Here is a 25,926-nt window from a genome sequence, read left to right as displayed (position 1 = left end):
CTTAGTATAGTGCTCTGCACACAGTAAGCGCTCAATAAATACGATTGATTGATTGATTGATCCTCCCTCTGGCCTGGAATGCCTTCCCTCCTCATATCCGACAGAAAATCACTCTGCCCCAACTTCAAAGCCTATTGAAGGCCCATCTCCTCCAAAAAGTCTTCCCCGACTAAGCCCTCCTTTTCTCCCAATCCCTTGTCGCCCCAACTTGTTCCCTTTACTCATCTCCTACTCCCAGCCCACAGCACTTCTGTCCATATCTGTAATTTCTTTAATTAATGTCTGTCTCCCCTTCAGACTATAAGCTCACTGGGGGCAGGGAATGTGTCTGTTAGATTGTCCTTTCCCAAGCACTTAGTACAGTGCTCTGCACATAATAAGCACTCATTGCTTGATTGATAGCCGCTGCCCAGATAGCAGGGCAGCCAGAGGGCTCCTACTCCATCCTAATCCTCCTCCATCTCTCAGCTGCCTTTGACAACGTGGACCATCCCCTTCTCCTCAACACGCTATCCGACCTTGGCGTCACAGACTCCGTCCTCTCCTGGTTCTCCTCTTTTCTCTCCGGCCGTTCATTCTCAGTCTCCTTCGCGGGCTCCTCCTCTCCCTCCCATCCCCTAACTATAGGGGTTCCTCAAGGGTCAGTTCTCGGTTCCCTTCAATTCTCCATCTACACTCACTCCCTTGGAGAACTCATTCGCTCCCACGGCTTCAACTGTCATCTCTACGCTGATGACACCCAAATCTCTATCTCCTCCCGCTCTCTCTCCCTCCCGCCAGGCTCGCATCTCCTCCTGCCTTCAGCACATCTCTACTCGGGTGTCCTTCCGCCACCTCAAACTCATCATGTCCAAGACAGAGCTCTGGCTCTTCCCTCCCAAACCCTGTCCTCTCTCCCTGACTTTCCGGTCACTGCGGACGACACTACCGTCCTTCCCGTCTCACAAGCCCGCAACCTCGGTGTCATCTTCGACTCCGCTCTCTCGTCCGCCCCACACATCCAATCCGTCACCAAAACCTGCCGGTCTCACCTCCAAGATCCGCCCTTTCCTCTCCATCCAAACCGCTACCACGTTAGTACAATCGCTCCTCCTATGCCCACTGGATTACTGCATCGGCCTCCTTTCTGACATCCCAACCTCCTGTCTCTCCCCTCTTCAGTCTATACTTCACGCTGCTGCCCGGATCGTCTTTGTGCAGAAACGCTCTGGGCATGTTACTCCCCTCCTCAAAAATCTCCAGTGGCTACCAGTCAAGCAAATACTCCTCACTCTCAGCTTCAAGGCTGTCCATCCCCTCGCCCCCTCCTACCTCACCTCCCTTCTCTCCTTCTCCAGCCCAGCCCGCACCCTCCGCTTCTCTGGGCCTCGTTCTCACCCGTCCCGCCATCGACCCCCGGCCCACACTCTACAACACCCTTCCTCCTCAACTCCGCCAATCACGCTTCCCCCCTTCAAAGCCCTACTGAAGGCTCGCCTCCTCCAAGAGGCCTTCCCAGACTAAGACCCTCTTTTCCTCAGCTCCTCCTCTTTGCCCCGAGTCGCTCCCGTTGCTCTTCCCCCCTCTCCCCGCCCCACAGCGCTTGTGTCTATCATATCTATAATTCCGTTTATATCGATGCCTCTTGTTTTGATGTCTGTCTCTCCCCTTCTAGACGGTAAGCCCGGTGAATTATTATTATTGCTGAACTGTACTTTCCAAGTGCTTAGAACAGTGCTCCGCACACAGTAAGCTCTCAATAAATACGATTAAATGAATGGACGAGCAAGCAGAGAGACAGGAGAGATGGCCACCCTTCCTGCTTACCCCACTGGTGGCAGGTGACACATAGCGCTAACCGGGCCGCGTGCAACAGGAGGCTTTTATTCGGGGGGCTGGGGAGGGCCCCCCCGGCTGTGACGACCCAAGCCCCAGCTCACGCGGGTTGGGGACAACGGTCACGTCCCCTCATCCCCCGTCCGCCGGCTCCTCCGCTGCCCTCCCGGACGTGGGAGCTCAGCACTTGACAAACTGGTGGGTGACATCGTAGATTCCCACCGCCGCCTTCAGGGTTTCATCGTAGTCGTTCCAGTCCTGTAGGGAACAGACGACGAGCCGGGTCAGACCCCGAGGCCGTCCGCCTCAGAGATCGGAGAAGCCGATGCTCATCGGCTGCCCTGCCGTGTCCGTCGGCGAGTTTCGACATGAAACAGCCCGGCCCAGCGGGAAGAGCCCGGCCCTTGGGGGGGGTCGTGGGGCCCTGATTCCTCCCCTTGCCAACTGTGTGACCTTGGATGAGTCACTTCACTCCTCTGGGCCTCAGCTTCCTCAACTGCAAAATGGGGATCCCAAACCTGTTCTCCCTCCACAGGCTGGGAGCCCAACTTGGGGCAGAGACTGTGTCCGACCCGATTATCTTGCCTCTCTACCCCAGCGCTTAGCACACAGAAAGTACTTAACAAACACTAGGGTTGTGAACTCGTATTATTCAAACTCCTATTTTGGGGGTTACTTTTGATAGTAGTAAGCGCTTACTATGTGTCAAACACTGCTGGGGTAGCTACAAGTTAATTAGGTTGGACGCGGCCCCTGTCCCGCATGGGGCTCGCAGTCTGAGGTGGAGGGAAAACAGGTTTTGAATCCCCATTTTACAGATGAGGAACCTGAGGGTCAGAGAAGCGAAGCGACTTGCCCAGGGTCACGCAGCGGACAAGTGGCGGAGCCGAGATTCGAACCCAGGACCTCGGACTCTCAGGCCTGGGCTCCTTCGGCGTGAAGAAGCACCAACGGCGGTCAAGGAAATGGGGGGCTTAGCCTCCCTGCCCCTAGCCCGACGCAGGTTGGGGGTCCCCCGCGAGCCCGCCAGCCGCCCCCACGAGTCCTCAGCAGACAACTTGTTATACTGGCCTTTCCCAGGCGCTTAGTACAGTGCTCTGCACACAGTAAGCACTCAAATGAATGAATGAACCGTCTACACACGGGACTCCTCAGAGAGCAATCTGGGTTTGGCTGCCAACCGCCCTCTGGGCCCCGGAGAGGATGTCACCTCCCCGCCGGCGGGACCGGGCCGGACACACAGACCTACCTTCTCTTGCAAATTAATGTCGCCGAACGGCGTCTTGGACTCCGTCCCCTCAGCCGCGAACCCGGCCTGCAGGGCACAGAAAAAACGGTTTCTCAGTTCCGACAGGGAGGAAGATTCCCGGCGGGGGAGCGAACGGCCAAGGAAAGAGGGCCTGGGATTCGGAGGACCTGAGTTCCGATCCCGGCTCGGCCGCTTCCCTGCCGTACAAATGCGGGCAAGTCCCTGAACTTCTCCGTGCCCCGGTTTCCTCATCCGTGAAATGACAATCCCGTCCCGGCGGGTCGGGGACTGGGTCCAATCTGACTCCCTCAGCGCTTAGAACAGTGTTTGGCACCTAGTAAGTGCTCCACAGAGACCACCGCTGTTGCTATTCTTAGGACAGCCTTCCTCCCACTCTTCCAAATCTCCGGATGGAAAACGCATCTATATGTTGCCGACTTGTACTTCCCAAGCGCTTAGTACAGTGCTCTGCACACAGTAAGCGCTCAATAAATACGATTGAATGAATGAATGAATTTAACGTCCTTCATCAGACCCCCACGTTCTCAGTTTAACAATTCCCCTTACGGTTAGCCAACAGAATAAACGGTGAATTATTTCTGCCATTCCTTCCTCCCTCCTGGAGAAGCCTACGCAAACTTGTACTTCCCAAGCGCTTAGTACAGTGCTCTGCACACAGTAAGCGCTCAATAAATACGATTGAATGGATGAATGAGCGTTTCTTGCTTTCATCTCTCCCATCTGAGCAAGAGCACAGACATACAAACGCACACCCCCCACTTCATCCTCCCCAACAGCAATCTTTTTATCTGAAGCAACTCTGCGCAAAAACTCATTTGGTCATATTTACTTAGCCCTTACGGTGCGCAGAGCACTGTACTGAGCGCTTGGGAGGGTACAATATAACAATATAACAATAAAGAGACACATTCCCTGCCCACAGTGAGAAGGGCATCTCTTCCCTTCCCCTCCACGTCCCCCCAGGTGGGCAGCCTGCACAGGTAACGCAACCCAAATATGTAACGCAAAAACGCAACACAAATATGTATCTGTACATATATATTCTATTTATTTTATTTTGTTAATATGTTTTGTTTTGTTCTCTGTCTCCCCCTTCTAGACTGTGAGCCCACTGTTGGGTAGGGACCGTCGCTATATGTTGCCAACTTGTACTTCCCAAGCGCTTAGTACAGTGCTCTGCACACAGTAAACGCTCAATAAATACCATTGAATGAATGAATGAACCCGAAGCACCCTCGAGTCCAAAGCGCGCCCCCGGGGCTGGGTTCCTCTTTAGAAAACGCACTAAGCGCTTAGTACAGCGCTCTGCGCACAGTAAGCGCTCCAGAAATGCGACTGAATGAATGAATGGATGAAAACGGTTCCCAGAAATCCCCAGCTCCGGTTCCCACTTGGACCGAGACCAGTCCGGGCTTCAACCGGGAAATGGGCGTTTTAAATCATTATTATTACGAATGAAGTGTCCGCTGCTAATTACCGTGGCTGATGCGTTTGCTCACTCCCGGCTAAGGTTGATCGTTTCATTCATTCAATCGTATCTATTGAGCGCTTACTGTGGGCAGAGCACTGTACTAAGCGCTTGGGAAGCACCATATAGAGGCGGTCCCTACCCAACAACAGGCTTTTCGCAGTCCTCTTCCTTTAGACTGCCAGCTCATTACAGCTGGGACATGTGCCTGCTAATTCTGTTGTATTATACTCTCCCAAGCACTTATTTCAATGCTCTGCACATAGTAAGCGCTCAATAAATGCCATCCATTGATTAAGAAGAGGGACTGATTAAGAAGAGGGGTGCCTGCACTTGGCCAGTGTGTGAGCTCACTGATTCTGAGGGAGAGCTGAGGCTGTGGGGGTTTTCCTCAGGGGGGCTGTTGAACCCACAGTAATAATAATAATAATAATAATAATAATAATAATGGCATTTGCTAAGCATTTACTATGTGCAAATCACTGTTCTAAGCGCTGGGGGGATACAAGGTGATCACGTTGTCCCACGTGGGGCTCACAGTCTTAATCACCATTTTCCAGATGAGGGAACTGAGGCCCAGGGAAGTGAAGTGACTTGCCCAAAGTCACACAGCTGACAATTGGCGGAGCCGGGATTTGAACCCATGACCTCTGAATCCGAAGCCCGGGCTCTTTCCACTGAGCCACGCTGCTTCTCTGTACTTGGGATTGTACTCTCCCAAGCACTTATTACAGCGCTCTGCACATAGTAAGCGCTCAATAAATGCCATTGATCGACTGATTAAGAAGAGGGGTGCCCGCACTTGGCCAGGGCGTGAGCTCACTGATTCCGAGGGAGAGCTGAGAGGCTGTGGGGGTTTTCCTCAGGGGGGCTGTTGAACCCACAGTAATAATAATAATAATAATAATAATAATAATAATAATAATAATGTCATTTGTTAAGCGCTTACTATGTGCAAAGCACTGTTCTAAGCACTGGGGGATACAAGGTGATCACGTTGTCCCACGTGGGGCTGTGGGGGTTTTCCTCAGGGGGGCTGTTGAACCCACAGTAATAAAATAATAATAATAATAAAAATAATAATAATAATGACATTTGTTAAGCGCTTACTATGTGCAAATCACTGTTCTAAGCGCTGGGGGGATACAAGGTGATCACGTTGTCCCACGTGGGGCTCACAGTCTTAATCCCCATTTTCCAGATGAGGGAACTGAGGCCCAGAGAAGTGAAGTGACTTGCCCACAGTCACCCAGCTGACAATTGGTGGATTTGAACCCATGACCTCGGACTCCCAAGCCCGGGCTCTTTCCGCTGAGCCACGCTGCTTCTCAGTAGGGCAGAAGAGGCAAGTCCCCTAACCTTTCCCATCCAACTCAGGGCAGTTGGGGGGACACAGATGTGCTCACGGCATCATCTGCAAAATGGGGATTCAGACCGCGAGCCCCGCGGACTGCGTCCAACCTCATCAGCTGGGATCTTCCCCAGCGCTTCGTACACTGCCTGGAATGTAGTAAGCGCTTAGAGCGGACCATTAAAGGAAATAATCCCAGCAGCCGAAGTTATTAAGGAGCAGACCGGTCATCAGGTGGGTCTCCTTGCCCCCGAGATTGACAGGGGATTCATTCATTCATTTATATTTACTGAGCGCTTACTGTGTGCAGAGCACTGTACTAAGCGCTTGGCAAGTACAAGTTGGCAACGTATACCAACAGTGGGCTCCCAGTCTAGAAGGGGGAGACAGAGAACAAAACAAGACATATTAACAAAATAAAATAAATAGAATAAATATGTACAAATTAAATAAATTCATTCATTCATCAGCAGCAGCGTGAGGAGCCTGAAATTCTCTTCCCTCGGCCCCGGCGCCTGGCTGATTTTGTTTTTATTCGACGTACTTGTCCACGTTGGGTTTGAATGTCTCGTTTTTTTTAAAATGGTATTTGTTCCATTGTGTGAAAATGGGATTTTCACACGCTTGGCACACCGTACGCGCTCAATCAGTACGACTGGACGGATGGATTTAAGTGCTTATGACGTGCCGGGCCCTGTACTAAGCGCTCGGGTGGGTAGGGGCTAATCGGGTTGGACGCGGTCCCCGTCCCACGAGGGGCTCACAGTCTCTATCCCCATTTCTGAGGTAACTGAGGCACAGAGAGGGGACGAGACCGCCTCACAGTCACCCAGCAGGTAAGGGTGGAGCCGGGATTAGAACCCAGGTCCCTTGACTCTCTGGCCCGTGGTCTGCCCACTGGAGAAGCAGCGTGGCTCAGTGGAAAGAGCACGGGCTTTGGAGTCAGAGGTCATGGGTTCGAATCCCAGCTCCACCGCGTGTCTGCTGTGTGACCTTGGGCAAGGCACTTAACTTCTCTGAGCCTCAGTTACCTCATCTGTAAAATGGGGATGAAGACTGCGAGTCCCACGTGGGACAACTTGGTCACCTTGTATCCCCCCAGCGCTTAGAACAGTGCTTTGCACATAGTAAGTGCTTAACAAATGCCATAATTATTATTAATGTAATTATCAATATATTAATTAATAACACATCATTATTGATAATTATTAATATGCTATTGTTGATTAATGATTAATTAGTATAATAGCATTTATTGTTAATTAATAAGTAATCATTAATTAATTAATATATTAATAATATGATAATTAATGTAGTTTTTATTTATAATAAATAATTGTTATTATTAGGCCATACTGCTTCTCTGTGTGCCCCGCTTAGATTCCCACTCGAGCAGTCTCTCAGTGCTTCGAACAGTGCTTTGTACGCAGCAAGTCCTTAAAAAGCTCTAGCGGGGCTTACTGGAAAAAGCCCGGGCTGGGGAGTAGTGGGTCGCGGGTTCTAATCCCGGCTCCGCCACTTATCGGCTGTGTGACTTTGGCCAAGTCACTTCACTTCTCTGCGCCTCAGTGACCTCATCTGTAAAATGGGGATTCAGACTGTGAGCCCCATGTGGGCCAACCTGATCACCTTGTATCCCCCTCCAGCGCTTAGAACAGTGCTTTGCGCATAGTAAGCGCTTAACAAATGCCATTATTATTATTATTATTACTACTAAGCATTGGCTCATTCATTCATTCAATCGCATTTACTGAGCGCTTACTGCGTGCAGAGCACTGTACTAAGCGCGTGGGAAGTCCAAGTTGGCAACATATAGAGGCGGTCCCTACCCAACAGCGGGCTCACGGTCTAGAAGATACAGTATAATCAGAACGGACACAGTCCCTGTCCACACGGGCCTCACAGTCGAAGGGGGAGGACGAGAACAAGTATTTTTATGCCCATTTTACAGACAGAGAAACTGAGGCACGGTGTACATAAAAGGGAAGGATCCAGTCATACTAAGGGTCCAGTTTAACCCTTCACAGCTTCCTTCCTAGCTCTCTCCGGTCTCCAGCCAATCCCTCCAAGCTGATGGGAATAGGGACCGTCTCTCTATGTTGCCAACTTGGGCTTCCCAAGTGCTTAATACAGTGCTCGGCACACAGTAAGCGCTCAATAAATACGACTGAATGAATGAATAGGCATCTCAAATAGGAAAAAAGAACCCACACAGGTCTCCAGAAAGACAGACACCTCGGCCAAAGAAGGGACAGATTTGTAGACGTAAGGTTGATAAAAATGAGGGTCCCTGCTGGGTGACCTTGGGCAAGTCACTTCGCTTCTCCGGGCCTGTTATCTCATCAATCAATCAATCAATCAATCGTATTTATTGAGCACTTACTGTGTGCAGAGCACTGTACTAAGCGCTTGGGAAGTACAAGTTGGCAACATATAGAGACAGTCCCTACCCAACAGTGGGCTCACAGTCTAAAAGGGGGAGACAGAGAACAAAAACAAACATACTAACAAAATAAAATAAATAGAATAGATATGTACAAGTAAAATAAATAGAGTAATAAATATGTACAAACATATATACATATATACAGGTGCTGTGGGGAAGGGAAGGAGGTAAGATGGGGGGATGGAGAGGGGGACGAGGGGGAGAGGAAGGAAGGGGCTCAGTCTGGGAAGGCCTCCTGGAGGAGGTGAGCTCTCAGTAAAAATATGGAACGCTTCACGAATTTGCGTGTCTGTCAAATGGTGACAAAGACTGTGAGCCCTATGTGGGACAGGGACTGATCTTGGATGGACCCCACTTCTCCACGGGGGCGCGGGACGGGAGGCGGCCCAGTCATCGACATGCCGGAGGGGGAGGAACGGGGCAACGGCCGTTTCCAATTCCGCCCTTTAGTCTCGGTTCATTCATCCGATCGACTTTATTGAGCGCTCACTGTGTGCAGAGCCCTTGGGAAGTACAATTCGGCAACAGAGAGAGACAATCCCTACCCAACAACGGGCCCACGGTCCAGAAGCGGGGAGACGGACAACGAGACAAAGCAAGTAGACAGGCCTCAGCAGCATCAAAATAAATAGAATTATATAGATACACACATCATGAATAAAATGCGGGGCGGGGAGCGGGGTAGAGCAGAGGGAAGGAGTCGGGGCGATGGGGAGGGAAGGAGGAGCAGAAGAAAAGGGGGGCTCAGTCTGGGAAGGCCTCCTGGAGCAGGTGAGCTGGAAAAGCCAAATCCTCTGGAACACAGCTTTCCCACAACTGTCATTATTATTATCACTTGTTAAGCACTTACTATGTGCCAAGCAATGTTCTAAGCACTGAGGCAAATACAAGGTAGTCAGGTTGGACACAGTCCTCACACAGGGCTCACACTCTTAATCCCCATTTTCCAGATGAGGTAACCAAGGCCCAGAGAAGTGAAGTGACTTGCCCAAGGTCACAGAGCAGACATGTGGCAGAGCCGGGATTAGAAACCATGACCTTCTGTCTCCCAGGCCTGTGCTCTATCCACTAAGCCACGCTACTTATTGAGCGCTTACTAGGTGAGAGCACTGTATTGAGCATTTAGGAGACTACAACTGAACTGATAGCCAAATTCCTTAGGCAGGTCACTTGATTTTTCTGTGCCTCAATTTCCTCAACTGTAAAATGGGAATTCATTCAATCGTATTTATTGAGCACTTACTGTGGGAAAGCTTTCCCACAGGCGAGGTTCTTGAGAATTTGTTGAGCACTCCCCTTGAGTACCCGGCACCGTATCCCGAGTTTGGGAGAGTTCAGCAGGAGGAATCAGACACGAAACCCGGCCCTCGAGGGCCTTAACAGTCTCTTCAGTGAAAAGTGTTCTCGAAAGGTTTGGAAACTCAAGCGTTTCCTCAGCCTCTGGGGGATCCCAAAACAATCATCATCATCATCAATCGTATTTATTGAGCGCTTACTATGTGCAGAGCACTGTACTAAGCGCTTGGGAAGTACAAATTGGCAACATATAGAGACAGTCCCTACCATGCTCTCTCCAAGTTGGGCACATGATAATGATGGCATTTATTAAGCGCTTATTATGTGCCAAACACTGTTCTAAACGCTGTGACCAAAGAGGTCCTGTCTGGAGTTTGCCCTTTCTAATAATAGTAAATGTTGAGCACTTATTATACCGGGCACTATATTAAACGACAGGGTAGGGTCTGACACAGTCCCTGCCCCACACAGAGCTCACAGTCTTTGCCCCCATTTGACAGACGAGGTAACCGAGGCCCAGTGAAGTGACTTGCCCACGGTCACACAGAGGACGAGAGATGGAGCCGGGATTAGAACCCAGGTCCTCTGATTCCCAAGCCTGGAACCAACGACAGAGCGAACTCCCCCGCGGTCTTTTCCTCCGGGTTCAGTCCCCGCGACGGGATTCATTCATTCATTCATTCAATCGTATTTATTGAGCGCTTACTGTGTGCAGAGCACTGTCCTAAGCGCTTGGGAAGTCCAAGTTGGCAACATCTAGAGACGGTCCCTACCCAACGGCGGGCTCACAGTCTAGGAGGGGGAGACAGAGAACAAAACAAAACATATTAACAAAATAAAATAAATAGAATAAATACAAGCAAATCGAGTTGGACACAGTCCCTGGCCCACATGGGGCTCACAGTTTCCATTCCCATTTCACAGATGAGGTAACCGAGGCCCACAGAAGTGAGGTAACTTGCCCAAGGTCACCTAGCAGACAAGCGGCTTAGTACAGTGCTCTGCATACAGTAAGCGCTCAATAAATACGACCGAATGAATGAGTGAAGCGGCAGAGCCGGGATTAGAGCCCATTACCTTTCGACTCCCAAGCCCAGGCGATGCTGCTTTTCTTCATACAATAAACACACGCCCTGCCCACAATAACTCGCTGCAGGGGTTCAATCTACCTACCTGGGGTTGAAAGTCCACCGGCTCCAGCCCGCGACACTCAAATTCAACTATCGTCTTGAACGTCTCGCTGTCTTCCGCCTAGGTCGCGCACGGGAAGAACGGTCAGCCTGGAATCTCAACCGGCCCGCATTCCGCCCCACCCCGGGCCTTCCGATGCGACACTCACACGCACCCCCATCTCTTGTATTTCAAGAAGACCACCGGCAGAGACGCGTTTGTGGCCGAAAACTGTGGGATCCCGAGTCTGGATCACACTGGGCACGAAAAAAGGCCGCTCCTTACTGGGCTGTGGCGTTTCCTGTTTGAAGTGGCCGGTGCCATTTTCCCCTTTCGCCTCCTTGTCTCCCTTTCCCTGCCCAGCTTTCGGCTCCTTTCCTGACGGCCGAGGGCCAGGCGGGTGTTTCCTTGGCCCGGGGCTCCCGTCTGAGCTGACCAGTCCAAACCCACCTTCCCGGGAGCCTCGTCCCTTTTCCCACCCGCGTCGGCCCCGGCCAAACCGCAGGGAATTGAGCTCGGCCGACCTAAAGGCTTCTCCTGGCCGTAGAAGTGGACGAGTTGGATAATCGGTGCCGATGCCGGCTTTTCCGGGTACAGCGCGTCTCCCCATCCGGGAAGACACCCCGGCCCCGTTCCAAGCGTTCCCGGGGCAGGCTCATTTCCAGCCCCGTTTCTCTAGCGGTGATCAGCCCGCTTTAGTTCCCGGAAGCAGTAGCCGGGAGCATCACCGGGCCTGTCCTTGCTCGTGGCCAGCGAGCCCGCCCACCCGCCCGGCTCTGGACCCCGGCTCTCGGGACGTTCCTCGGCCAGGCTGAGGTCGAGGACTCCGGCTCCCGGCTGCTGGGAAGGGGGCCCTCCCAGCCGCGGGAAGGGGTTGGAACGGCGTTCCCTTTCTCGGGAAAACCCTCTTATCGGGGATGCTCCGGGGGGCCGTCCCGGTCCGTCAGACGGGACTTCTCTGAAATCAAGCTCCTCGCCCTGCCTGCCTCCCTGATGGTGACTCCGGGCAGAAGCCGGGAGGGTGATTTGCAGGACCCAGGCTGGTTCCAAACTCTCGGGACTTACGTTGTAGGGCCTGATGGAGTTGCTCAAAATATCTGAAAGAAGCAGAAAAGAAGGTCCAGTCCAAGCCAAAAGCCGGCCCGTCATTCTCTATATGTCGAGCCCACAGAAAAATCCAGAAAAACTCAGTCCAGTCACGGCCTTCGGCCTCCTCTCCCCGGAATCTTTTTTTTCCCAGGCTGCTAGGAGGATACAAGATGGATTGGGTTTCCCTATCCCTCCTCTGGATGACACTTCTCTTGCCGGGCCAACCGACGAGAGGGACGACGGCCTAAGTGGAAAGAGCCCGAGCCCGGGAATCAAGAGACCTGGATTCTAAACCCAGTTCCGCCGCTTGTCTGCTGGGTGATCTTCAGCATGATGCTTACCTTCTCTGTGCCTCAGTTTCCTCATCTGTAGAATGGAGAATCCTCTGGCTTGGATGGGAGCCCCATGTGGGACGGGGCCCTCTGTCCCACCTAATTTGTATCTACCCCAGTGCTAATCAAATTAATAACGACGGTATTTTATTAAGTGCCGGGCGCCAAAAGGACTTTTTTAAGTCCAGGGATAGAGCTGAGATCAACGGTCAGCCCCATCCCACGTTCTAAGAGGTAGAGTGGCTTGGTGGCAAGAACCCGGGCTTCGGAGTGAAAGGACGTGGGTTCTAATCCCGGCTCCGCCACCTGTGAGCTGTGTGACCTTGGGTAAATCACTTCACTTCCTCTGTGCCTCAGTTACCTCATCTGTAAAACGGGGATTAAGACGGAGAGCCCCAAGTGGGACAATCTGATTACCCTGTATCTACCCCAGCGCTTATAACGGTGCTCGGCACATAGTAAGCGCTTAAATACCATTATTATTATTATTATTATTACTATGAATGTGGGTTCTAATCCTGGCTCTGTGACCTCGGGCAAGGCACTTCACTTCCTCTGTGCCTCAGTTACCTCATCTGTAAAATGGGGATTAAGACACAGAGCCCCACGTGGGACAACCTGATCACCCCGTATCTACCCCAATGCTTATAACGGTGTTTGGCACATAGTAAGCGCTTAACAAATACTATCATTATTATTATTATTATTACTATTATTATTATTATTACTATTAAGGATCTGGGTTCTAATCCTGGCTCTGTGACCTCAGGAAAGTCACTTCACTTCCTCTGTGCCTCAGTTACCTCATCTGTAAAACGGGGATTAAGACTGAGAGCCCTACGTGGGACAACCTGATTACCCTGTATCTACCCCAGTGCTTATAACGGTGTTCGACACATACTAAGTGCTTAATATTATTATTATTATTATTATTATTATTATTATTATTATTATTATTATGGATGTGGGTTCTAATCCTGGCTCTGTGACCTCAGGCAAGTCACTTCACTTCCTCTGTGCCTCAGTTACCTCATCTGTAAAATGGGGATTAAGACTGAGAGCCCCACTTGGGACAACCTGATTACCCCGTATCTACCCCAGTGCTTATAATGGTGCTCGGCGCATAGTAAGCGCTTAACAAATACTATTATTATTATTATTATTATGGATGTGGGCTCTAATCCTGGCTCTGTGACCTCAGGCAAGTCACTTCACTTCCTCTGTGCCTCAGTTACCTCATCTGTAAAACGGGGATTAAGACTGAGAGCCCCACGTGGGACAACCTGATTACCCCATATCTACCCCAGTGCTTATAACGGTGTTCGACACATAGTAAGCACTTAACAAATATTATTATTATTATTATTATTATTATCATTATTATTATTGTTATGGATGTGGGTTCTAATCCCAGCTCTGTGACCTCGGGCAAGTCACTTCACTTCCTCTGTGTCTCAGTTAACTCATCTGTAAAACGGGGATTAAGACTGAGAGCCTCACATGGGACAACCTGATTACCCCATATCTACCCCAGTGCTTATAACGGTGCTCAACACATAGTAAGCGCTTAACAAATACTATTATTATTATTATTATTATTATGGATGTGGGTTTTAATCCCAGCTCTGTGACCTTGGGCAAGTCACTTCACTTCCTCTGTGCCTCAGTTACCTCATCTGTAAAACAGGGATTAAGACTGAGAGCCCCACGTGGGACAACCTGATTATCCTGTATCTACCCCAGCGCTTATAACGGTGCCTGGCACATAGTAAGCGCTTAACAAATACTATTATTATTATTATTACTATTATTATGGATGTGGGTTCTAATCCTAGCTCTGTGACCTCGGGCAAGGCACTTCACTTCCTCTGTGCCTCAGTTACCTCATCTGTAAAATGGGGATTAAGACTGAGCCCCCCACACGGGACAACCTGATTACCCCGTATCTACCCCAGCGCTTATAACAGTGTTTGACACATAGTAAGTGCTTAACAAATACCATTATTATTATTATTATGGATGTGGGTTCTAATCCTAGCTCTGTGACCTCGGGCAAGGCACTTCACTTCCTCTGTGCCTCAGTTACCTCATCTGTAAAATGGGGATTAAGACTGAGCCCCCCACACGGGACAACCTGATTACCCCGTATCTACCCCAGCGCTTATAACAGTGTTTGACACATAGTAAGTGCTTAACAAATACCATTATTATTATTATTATTATTATTATTATTCTTGATGTGGGTTCTAATCCCGGCTCTGTGACCTCGGGCAAGTCACTTCACTTCCTCTGTGCCTCAGTTACCTCATCTGTAAAACGGGGATTAAGACTGAGAGCCTCACATGGGACAACATGATTACCCCGTATCTACCCCAGCACTTATAGCGGTGCTCGGCACATAGTAAGCACTTAACAAATACTATTATTATTATTATTATTATTATTATTATTATTATTAAGGATGTGGGTTCTAATCCCAGCTCTCTGACCTTGGGCAAGCCACTTCACTTCCTCTGTGCCTCAGTTACTTCATCTGTAAAACAGGGATTAAGACTGTGAACCTCACATGGGACAACCTGATTACCTTGTATCTACCCCAGCGCTTACAACAGTGCTCGGCACATAGTAAGCGCTAAATACCATCATTATTATTATTATTATTAAGGATCTAGGTTCTAATCTTGGCTCTGTGACCTTGGGCAAGTCAATTCACTTCTCTAGGCCTCAAATCCCTCATCTGAGACTAAGACTGTGAGCCCCATGTGAGACACGGACTGTATCCAACCTGATTCATTCATCCGTTCAATCATATTTATTGAGTGCTTACTGTGTGCAGAGCATTGTACTAAGCGCTTGGGAACTACAAGTCGGTCCCTACACGACAACGGGCTCCCAGTCTAAAAGCGGGAGACAGACAACAAAACAAAACATGTAGACAGGGGTCAAAACTGTCAGAATAAATAGACTTATAGCTATATGCACGTCATTAACAAAATAAATAGAATAGTCAGTATGTAGGGGTAAAATAAATAGAGTGATAAATCTGTACAAATACATACAAGTCTATTAGCTTTGATCTATCCCAGCCCTCAGAACAGTGTCTGGCACATAGTAAGCGCTCCCCCTTCTAGACTGTGAGCCCATTGTTGGGTAGGGAGCATCTCTATATGTTGCCAACTTGGACTTCCCAAGCGCTCAATACAGTCCTCTGCACACAGTAAGCGCTCAATAAATACGATTGAATGAATGAATGAACAAGTACCACCAAAAAAATAATAAAGAGGCAGGGATCTCACCCTCATTTTCCAGATGAGGAAACTGAGGCCCAGAGAGGCAAAGCGATTTGCCCAAAGCTGCCCAGCAGGTGGACGACAGAGTTTTCATGGCATTTATTAAGCGCTTACTATGCGCAAAGCACTGTACTAAGCGCTGGGGAGGTTACAACAATAATAATAATGATGGCATTTATTAAGTGTTTATTATGTGCAAAGCACTGCACTAAGCGCTGGGGAGGTTACAAGGTGATCAGGTTGTCCCCCGGGGGGCTCACAGTCTTCATCCCCATTTGCCAGATGAGGGAACTGAGGCCCAGAGAATCAATCAATCAATCAATCAATGGTATTTATTGAGCACTTACTGTGTGCAGAGCACTGTACTAAGCGCTTGGGAAGTACAAGTTGGTAACATATAGAGACAGTCCCTACCCAACAGTGGGCTCACAGTCTAAAAGAAGTGAAGTGACTTGCCCAAAGTCACCCAGCTGACAGTTGGCGGAGCCGGGATCTGAACCCCCGACCTCTGACTCCAAAGCCCGCGCTCTTTCCGCTAAGCCAGGCTGCTCTGCTTCCCTGGGAAATGACCCATCCAAGGTAGCAGGGCAGACAAGCGACGGATCAGGGATTGGAACCCAGGTCTTTCTGATTCCCAGAAGTGAAGTGACTTGGCCAAAGTCACACAGCCGACAATTGACGGCGGGCAGAGTTGGAACGAGGAGGCGTCCCGGGCCACCCTCGCCCGGGCCGTCACGTCGCGGGCGGCCGGGCTTCTTCCCGGTGAAGCCCGGCGGGCCGAGGGGAGTCAGTCACCTACCGATGGAGTTCTCCCGGGAACAGAGCCGGCACTTCTGTACCATCGAGGCTTTCCCGCGGCCCCCCTTCAGCGGGACGCTGTCCTAAAACGGGAAGACGGACATACCCTCAGCCTCCCGCCAACTTTCATTCATTCATATCGTATTTACTGAGCGCTTACTGTGGGCAGAGCACTGGACTAAGCGCTTGGGGAGTCCAAGCAGGCAACATATAGAGACGGTCCCTACCCAACAGCGGGCTCACAGCCTAGAAGGGGGAGACAGAGAACAAAACCAAACATATTAGCAAAATAAAATAAATAGAATAAATATGTACAAATAAAATAAATAAATAAATGGAGTAATGAGGCCCCGACGGCCCGGCAGGATGACCACGTTACCCTCTGCAGGCTGGGGGGAAAAAGAGCCCGCGTTTGGGAGTCCTGGGATCTGGGTTCTAATCCCAGCTCTGCCCTTGGCTTACTGGGTGACCTGGGGTGAGTTTCTTCGCTTCTCTGGGCCGCAGTTTCCTCGTCTGTAAAACGGGGATTCAGTACCTTTCATAATAATAATAATAATAATGATGGCATTTATTAAGCGCTTACTATGTGCAAAGCACTGTTCTAAGCGCTGGGGGGGATTCAAGGTGATCCGGTTGTCCCACGGGGGGCTCACAGTCAATCCCCATTTTACAGATGAGGTAACTGAGGCACAGAGAAGTTAAGTGATTTGTCCAAGGTCACACAACTGACACTGGCGGAGCCGGGATTTGAACCCACGACCACTGACTCCAAAGCCCGGGCTCTTTCCACTGAGCCACGCTGCTTCTCTGCTTTCATTCATTCATTCAATCGCATTTATTGAGCGCTTACTGTGTGCAGAGCACTGTACTAAGCGCTTGGGAAGTCCAAGTCGGCAACAGAGAGAGACGGTCCCTACTCAACAACGGGCTCACGGAGACAGACGACAGATGACAAAACAAAACGTGGAGACAGGTGTCAGAGAAGTAGCGTGGCTCAGTGGAAAGAGCCCGGGTTTTGGAGTCAGAGGGCCTGGGTTCAAATCCCGGCTCTGCCAATTGTCAGCTGGATGACTTTGGGCAAGTCACTGCACTTCTCTGGGCCTCAGTGACCTCATCTGGAAAATGGGGATGAAGACTGTGAGCCCCCCGTGGGACAACCTGATCACCCTGTATCCTCCCCAGAGTTTAGAACAGTGCTTGGCACACAGTAAGCACTTAAAAAACACCATCATTATTATTATTAAAATGGTCAGAACAAATAGAATTAAGGCTATACACACCTGTTCTCCCTCCTCCTTAATAATAATAATACCATAATTATACCACAATTATAATTATAATATAATTATACCATAATAATAATTATGGTATTTGTTAAGTGCTTACTCTGTGCCAGACACTGTTCTAAGCGCTGGGGTTAGATAACTGGGGTGGAGACGGTCCCTGTCCCACGTGGGGCTCCCCATCTCCAGCTGCGATTTACAGATGAGGCCCAGAGAAGTTAAGCAACTGGCCCAAGGACACACAGCAGGGAGAAGGAGAAGGAGAGAAGCAGCGTGGCTCAGTAGGAAAGAGCCCGGGCTTTGGAGTCAGAGGGCATGGGTTCAAATCCCGGCTCCGCCACCTGTCAGCTGGATGACTTTGGGCAAGTCACTTCACTTCTCTGGGCCTCAGTTCCCTCATCTGGAAAATGGGGATTAAGACTTTGAGCCCCACGAGGGACAACCTGATCACCTTGTAACCTCGCCAGTGCTTAGAACAGTGCTTTGCACATCGTAAGCGCTTAATAAATGCCATTATTATTATTATTATTATTATTACAGCAGACAAGTGGACTAGAACTCAGGTCCCTTCTCTCACCACGCCCCAGCTTGCTCTTCATTTCTTTCACGCCAACATACTCGCCGCACCTCATTCATCGTCATCAATCGTATTTATTGAGCGCTTACTATGTGCAGAGCATTCATGTCCCTCCCGCCTCTGACTTCTTGAAAACACCCTCCAAATTCACATTCCCCAGTCGACTGCTCTCCCCCCGTCCTCATCCTCCCAAAATTCATCCCCAGTTAATTTCTCTTCACCTCCTCCATCCCCACGATCATATCCTTCCACCTAATGAGGCACTTTCGCACTCCCGACCACTCACAGACACTCTGTACATATAATAACAATAATAATAATAATAATGGCATTGATTAAGCACTTACTATGTGCAAAGCACTGTTCTAAGTGCTGGGGAGGTGATCAGGTTGATGATGATGGCATTTATTAAGCGCTTACTACGTGCAAAGCACTGTTCTAAGCGCTGGGGAGGTTACAAGGCGATCAGGTTGTCCCACGGGGGGCTCCCAGTCTTCATCCCCATTTTCCAGATGAGGGAACTGAGGCCCAGGGAAGTGAAGTGACTTGCCCAAAGTCACCCAGCTGACAATTGGCGGAGCCGGGGTTTGAACCCGTGCCCTCTGACTCCAAACTCTGGGCTCTTTCCACTGAGCCACGCCGCTTCTCTCCACGTGTGACTCTTTAAGGCCAAACACATACCCACATCCACTTCTTCATCCGTCTGCGAGCAATTTCCACATCTGGGTGGAGAGATTTTTTGAGATTTTTTCCTCAAAAATCTCCAGTGGCTGCCTGTCAACCTACGCATCAAGCAAAAACTCCTCACCCTGGGCTTCAAGGCTGTCCATCGCCTCGTCCCCTCCTACCTCACCTCCCCTCTCTCCTTCTCCAACCCAGCCCGCACCCTCCGCTCCTCGGACGCCACTATCCTCCTCCCTGGGCCTCGTTCTCGCCCGTCCCGCCGTCGACCCCCGGCCCACGTCCTCCCCCCAGCCCGGAATTCCCTCCCTCCGCGCATCCACCAAGCCCTTGGAAGAAACGAGAAAAAAAGAGGAAAAAACGAGATGCCTGGTGGACTTTCCAAGCTCTCAGTACAGTGCCCTGCACACGGTAAGCGCTCCGTAATTAATCGATAATAACCGTGGTTTTTGCTGACCGTGGGCCAGGCCCTGCACTAAGCGCATCTTCATCCCTTCAAAGCCCTACTGAGAGCTCACCTCCTCCAAAAGGCCTTCCCAGACTGATCCCCCTTTTTCCTCTCCTCCTCCCTCCCTCCTTCCCCTCCCCACAGCACCTGTATATATGTTTGTACCGATTTATCACTCCATTTATTTTCCTTGTACGTATTTACTATCCTATTTATTCTGTTAATGACATGCATCTCGCTTTAATTCTATCTGTTCTGACGACTTGACATCTGTCCACACATTTTGTTTCGTCGTCCGTCTCCCCCTTCTAGACCGTGAGCCCGCTGTTGGGTAGGGACCGTCTCTAAAGGTTGCCGACTTGGACTTCCCAAGCGCTTAGTCCAGTAAGGGCTCAATAAATATCACTATATATATATATATATATATATATATATATATATATATATATATATATATATGTTTGCACACATTTATTACTCTATTTATTTATTTTACTTGTACATATCTATTCTATTTATTTTATTTGGTTAATATGTTTGGTTTTGTTCTCTGTCTCCCCCTTCTAGACTGTGAGCCCACTGTTGGGTAGGGACCGTCTCTATATGTTGCCAACTTGTACTTCCCAAGCGCTTAATACAGTGCTCTGCACACAGTAAGCGCTCAATAAATACGATTGATTGACTGATTGATTCTGTTAATGACGTGCATCTAGCTTTAATTCTATCTCCTCTGATGACTTGACACCTGTCCACATTTTTTGTTTCGTCGTCCGTCTCCCCCTTCTAGACTGTGAGCCCGCTGTTGGGTAGGGACCGGCTCTATAGGTTGCCGACTTGGACTTCCCAAGCGCTTAGTCCAGTAGGCGCTCAATAAATATGACTATATATATATATATATATATATATATATATATTTGCAAGCATTTATTACTCTATTTATTTATTTATTTTACTTGTACATATCTATTCTATTTATTTTATTTGGTTAATATGTTTGGTTTTGTTCTCTGTCTCCCCCTTCTAGACTGTGAGCCCACTGTTGGGTAGGGACCGTCTCTATATGTTGCCAACTTGCACTTCCCAAGCGCTTAGTACAGTGCTCTGCACACAGTAAGCGCTCAATAAATACGATTGATTGACCGATTGATTGATTCTGTTAATGATGTGCATCTAGCTTTAATTCTATCTGCTCTGATGATTTGACACCTGTCCACATTTTTTGTTTCATCGTCCGTCTCCCCCTTCTAGACTGTGAGCCCGCTGTTGGGTAGGGACCGGCTCTATAGGTTGCCGACTTGGACTTCCCAAGCGCTTAGTCCAGTAAGCGCTCAATAAATATGACTATATATATATATATATATATATATATGTTTGCATGTATTTATTACTCTATTTATTTTACTTGTACATATTTATTCTATTTATTTTATTTGGTTAATATGTTTGGTTTTGTTCTCTGTCTACCCCTTCTAGACTGTGAGCCCACTGTTGGGTAGGGACCGTCTCTATATGTTGCCAACTTGGACTTCCCAAGTGCTTAGTACAGTGCTCTGCACACAGTACGCACTCAATAAATACAATTGATTGACTGATTCTGTTAATGACATGCATCTAGCTTTAATTCTATCTGCTCTGATGACTTGACACCTGTCCACATTTTTTGTTTCGTCATCCGTCTCCCCCTTCTAGACTGTGAGCCCGCTGTTGGGTAGGGACCGGCTCTATAGGTTGCCGACTTGGACTTCCCAAGCGCTTAGTCCAGTAAGCGCTCAATAAATATGACTATATATATATATAAAAAAAAATATGTTTGCACTTATTTATTACTCTAACTTGTACATATTTATTCCATTTATTTTATTTTGTTAATATGTTTTGTATTGTTCTCTGTCTCCCCCTTCTAGACTGTGAGCCCGCTGTTGGGTAGGGACCGGCTCTATAGGTTGCCGACTTGGACTTCCCAAGCGCTTAGTCCAGTAAGCGCTCAATAAATATGACTATATATATATATAAAAATATGTTTGCACTTATTTATTACTCTAACTTGTACATATTTATTCCATTTATTTTATTTTGTTAATATGTTTTGTATTGTTCTCTGTCTCCCCCTTCTAGACTGTGAGCCCACTGTTGGGTAGGGACCGTCTCTATATGTTGCCAACTTGCACTTCCCAAGCGCTTAGTACAGTGCTCTGCACACAGTAAGCGCTCAATAAATACGATTGATTGACTGATTGATTGATTCTGTTAATGATGTGCATCTAGCTTTAATTCTATCTGCTCTGATGATTTGACACCTGTCCACATTTTTTGTTTCATCGTCCGTCTCCCCCTTCTAGACTGTGAGCCCGCTGTTGGGTAGGGACCGGCTCTATAGGTTGCCGACTTGGACTTCCCAAGCGCTTAGTCCAGTAAGCGCTCAATAAATATGACTATATATATATATATATATATATATATATATATGTTTGCATGTATTTATTACTCTATTTATTTTACTTGTACATATTTATTCTATTTATTTTATTTGGTTAAAATGTTTGGTTTTGTTCTCTGTCTCCCCCTTCTAGACTGTGAGCCCACTGTTGGGTAGGGACCGTCTCTATATGTTGCCAACTTGGACTTCCCAAGCGCTTAGTACAGTGCTCTGCACACAGTAAGCACTCAATAAATACGATTGATTGACTGATTCTGTTAATGACGTGCATCTAGCTTTAATTCTATCTGCTCTGATGACTTGACACCTGTCCATAGTAAGCGCTCAATAAATACGATTGATTGATTGATTGTCCACATTTTTTGTTTCGTCGTCCGTCTCCCCCTTCTAGACTGTGAGCCCGCTGTTGGGTAGGGACCGGCTTTATAGGTTGCCGACTTGGACTTCCCAAGCGCTTAGTCCAGTAAGCGCTCAATAAATATGACTATATATATATATATATAAATATATGTTTGCACATATTTATTACTCTAACTTGTACATATTTATTCTATTTATTTTATTTTGTTAATATGTTTTGTTTTGTTCTCTGTCTCCCCCTTCTAGACTGTGAGCCCGCCGTTGGGTGGGGACCGTCTCTAGATGTTGCCAACTTGGACTTCCCAAGCGCTTAGTACAGTGCTCTGCACACAGTAAGCGCTCAATAAATACGATCAATTGATAGACTGACAATGAATGAACGAATCTGGGCCTCCTGCTACTTATCGCGCTGGAATTTGGGAGAAGCCTTTTGGGGTAGAAGGCGAGGCGGGGCACGCCGGCCAGATCCCCCACTTTCATGCCAATGACAACTGCCCAAGAGCTCGGAGGGCAGGAATAAGCCCGTGTCACCTCCCGGGTTCTTCCCCGTCTCCCCCGCGGGCCGTTACCATCAGGCGGATGTACTGCCACTTCTCCGAAATCTCCCCACAGCTCCCGCACTTCATCTAGGAGAAGAGGAAAAAACGAGACGCCAGGTGGCCCTTCCAAGCGCTCAGTACAGTGCCCTGCACACGGTGAGCGCTCCGTAATTAATCGAGAACAACCGCGGGATCCGTTGACCATGGGCCAGGCCCTGCACGAAGCGCCGGGGTGGCTCAAGATCATCGGATCCCACGTCAAGTAAGAGGAGGACGGGTCCTGTATCCCCATTTGGCGGATGAGGAGACCGAGGCGCAGAGAAGGTGAGGGACTTCTCCGAGGTCACACAGCAGAGGGGGGGGGCGGAGCCAGGGTTAGAATCCAGGACCTCTGAATCCCAGGCCCGGGCGCTAACCAGTAGTCCACACTGCCCCAAGGGATCCTTCCATGTTGTTTAGCAGAGGGAAAGGGGCTCGCCGGACCGCTTCCTCCGCGTGGCCTTCCGGGCTACTGGCCCCCCTCACTCCGGACACTCGGGGGGGAAGGGTCTGGGTTGGAGGGAGGGCAAAAAATGGTATTTAAAGAGCACCCCTCTGTGCAAAGCACTGTACTAAGCACTCAGAAGAGTGAAATACAAGGTGCTTAGTCTAGTCGGGGAGACAGATATTAAAATAAACTACAGAGACTTGAAATGGGAGAGTACAGCCCCCTCCCCATATCATAATAATAATAATAATGATGGTATTTGTTAAAGCAGTGTGGCTCAGTGGAAAGATCCCAGGCATTAGAGTCAGAGGTCATGGGTTCAGATCCCGGCTTGGCCAACTGTCAGCCGCGTGACTTTGGGCGAGTCACTTCCCTTCTCTGGGCCTCAGTGACCTCATCTGGAAAATGGGGGTGAAGACTGGGAGCCCCCCATGGGACAACCTGATCACCTTGTCACCTCCCCAGCGCTTAGAAAAGTGCTTGGCACAGAGTAAGCGCTTCATAAATGCCATCATTATTATTATTCACTACTCTGGGCCTCAGTTCCCTCATCTGGGAAATGGGGATGAAGACTGTGAACCCCCCCGTGGGACAAACTGATCACCTTGGGACCTTCCCAGTGCTTAGAACAGTGCTTGGCACATAGTAAGTGCTTCATAAACGCCATCATTATTAATATTAAGTTACTTCTCTGGGCCTCAGTTCCCTCATCTGGAAAATGGGGATGAAGACTGGGAGCCCCCCGTGGGACAACCTGATCACCTTGTCACCTCCCCAGCGCTTAGAACAGTGCTTGGCACATAGTGAGCGCTTCATAAATGCCATCATTATTATTATTAAGTCACTTCTCTGGGCCTCAGTGGCCTCATCTGCAAAATGGGGATGAAGACCGGGAACCCCTTGTGGGACAACCTGATCACCTTGTGACCTCCCCAGCGCTTAGAACAGTGCTTGGCACATAGTAAGCGCTTCATAAATGCCATCATTATTATTATTAAGTCACTTTTCTGGGCTTCAGTGACCTCATCTGGAAAATGGGGATGAAGACCGGGAGCCCCTTGTGGGACAACCTGATCACCTTGTGACCTCCCCAGCGCTTAGGACAGTGCTAGGCACAGAGTGAGCGCTTCATAAATGTGATGATGATGATGATGGTGTGGGGGGCTTGGGGGTGGCAGGCGTCCTCGCCGTGGGCAGTGGTGTTTCTTTCTATCCTATTTATTTTATTTTGTTGGTATGTTTGGTTCTGTTCTCTGTCTCCCCCTTTTAGACTGTGAGCCCACTGTTGGGTAGGGACTGTCTCTATGTGTTGCCAATTTGTACTTCCCAAGCGCTTAGTACAGTGCTCTGCACATAGTAAGCGCTCAATAAATACGATTGATTGATTGATTGATTGATTGATTAAGACTGTGAGCCCCACGTGGAACAACCGGATTGTCTTGTATCTATCCCAGCGCTTAGAACAGAGCTTGGCACGTAGTAAGCGCTTAACAAATACCATTATGATGATAATAATAATAATAATGATGGCATTTATTAAGCGCTTACTACGTGCCAAGCACTGTTCTAAGCGCTGGGGAGGTTACAAGGTGATCAGGTTGTCCCACGGGGGGCTCACAGTCTTCACCCCCATTTTACAGATGAGGTAACTGAGGCCCAGAGAAGTGAAGTGACTTGCCCAAAGTCACACAGCTGACAATTGGCATGATGAGGAGGAGGAGGAGCTGAATGATTCTGCAGAAAAATGATCTGGGCGAGCAGATCCCTCCCTCTGTTCTAGCCCCCTCCCCTGCCCCACATCACTTGTCATCATCATCGTCAATCGTATTTATTGAGCGCTTACTGTGTGCAGAGCACTGTACTAAGCGCTTGGGAAGTACAAGTTGGCAACATATAGAGACAGTCCCTACCCAACAGTGGGCTCGCAGTCTAAAAGGGGGAGACAAAACCAAACATACTAACAAAATAAAATAAATAGAATAGATATGTACAAGTAAAATAAATAGAGTAATAAATAGGTACAAACATATATACATATATGCAGGTGCTGTGGGGAAGGGAAGGAGGTAAGATGGGGGGGATGGAGAGGGGGACGAGGGGGAGAGGAAGGAAGGGGCTCAGTCTGGGAAGGCCTCCTGGAGGAGATGAGCTCTCAGTAGGGCCTTGAAGGCACTTGTGTATATATGCACATATTTATTATTCTATTCATTTTATTAATGTTGTGTATATAGCTATAATCATAGTCATCTTGGTGCCTATCTACTTGTTTTGCTTTGTTGTCTGTCTCCCCCATTCTGGACTGCGAGCCCATTGTGGGGTGGGGATTGTCTTCACCTGCTGCGAAACTGTACTTTCCAAGGGCTTGGTACAGTGCTCTGCACACGGTAGGCGCTCAATAAGTACGACTGGACGAATGGGGCGCCCCCCGCTGGGGCGGGGCACTGTACTGAGCGCTCCCTACCCACCTTCAGGTACCAGCGGAAGTCGTCGCCCACGGGCCTCAGGCCGGTCACCCCCTCCAGCGTGGCCCGCAGCTGCAGCCCCACCTTCTGCCGCCGGGGGGAGACACGGAGCAAAAAGACGTCACGCGCACGCGCGCGCCCCGCGCGCCCCGCCGCCCGCCCTCGCGCCCGGCGCGAGCACGCGCCCCGACTCACCCCCATGCCGCTCGGAGCCGCTCTCCGGCCGGAGGCTCTGCGCACGCGTCGGGAGGGCCGCACGGCGAGCGCGCAGGCGCAGAGGGGCGGGAGCACAACCCCGCCCCCTCGACGGACCGCCCGCAGAAAGGC

General features: G+C 49.3%; 1 protein-coding gene across 2 annotated transcripts; it reads right to left on the bottom strand.

The window, feature by feature from the left end:
- Nucleotides 1-1,840: 1,840 nt before the first annotated feature.
- On the bottom strand, nucleotides 1,841-25,862 carry CZIB (CXXC motif containing zinc binding protein). Of its 2 annotated transcripts, XM_038766221.1 has the most exons (8): nucleotides 25,795-25,862; nucleotides 25,603-25,686; nucleotides 22,681-22,737; nucleotides 16,327-16,408; nucleotides 11,882-11,913; nucleotides 10,820-10,897; nucleotides 3,065-3,130; nucleotides 1,841-2,073 (listed from the first exon to the last, which is right to left on the bottom strand). In XM_038766221.1, exons 1-8 carry the CDS (start codon nucleotides 25,798-25,800, stop codon nucleotides 1,996-1,998), a joined length of 483 nt encoding a protein of 160 aa, XP_038622149.1. In that variant the 5' UTR covers nucleotides 25,801-25,862; the 3' UTR covers nucleotides 1,841-1,995. The 2 variants fall into 2 exon arrangements, with proteins under 2 accessions (XP_038622149.1, XP_038622151.1); XM_038766223.1 differs by lacking the exon at nucleotides 22,681-22,737.
- Between the last annotated feature and the right edge of the window lie 64 nt (nucleotides 25,863-25,926).

This window comes from Tachyglossus aculeatus, chromosome 24 (assembly GCF_015852505.1).
Source record: "Tachyglossus aculeatus isolate mTacAcu1 chromosome 24, mTacAcu1.pri, whole genome shotgun sequence".
NCBI classification, from domain to species: Eukaryota; Metazoa; Chordata; class Mammalia; order Monotremata; family Tachyglossidae; genus Tachyglossus; species Tachyglossus aculeatus.
This window is presented reverse-complemented; position numbering and strand designations above follow the sequence as displayed.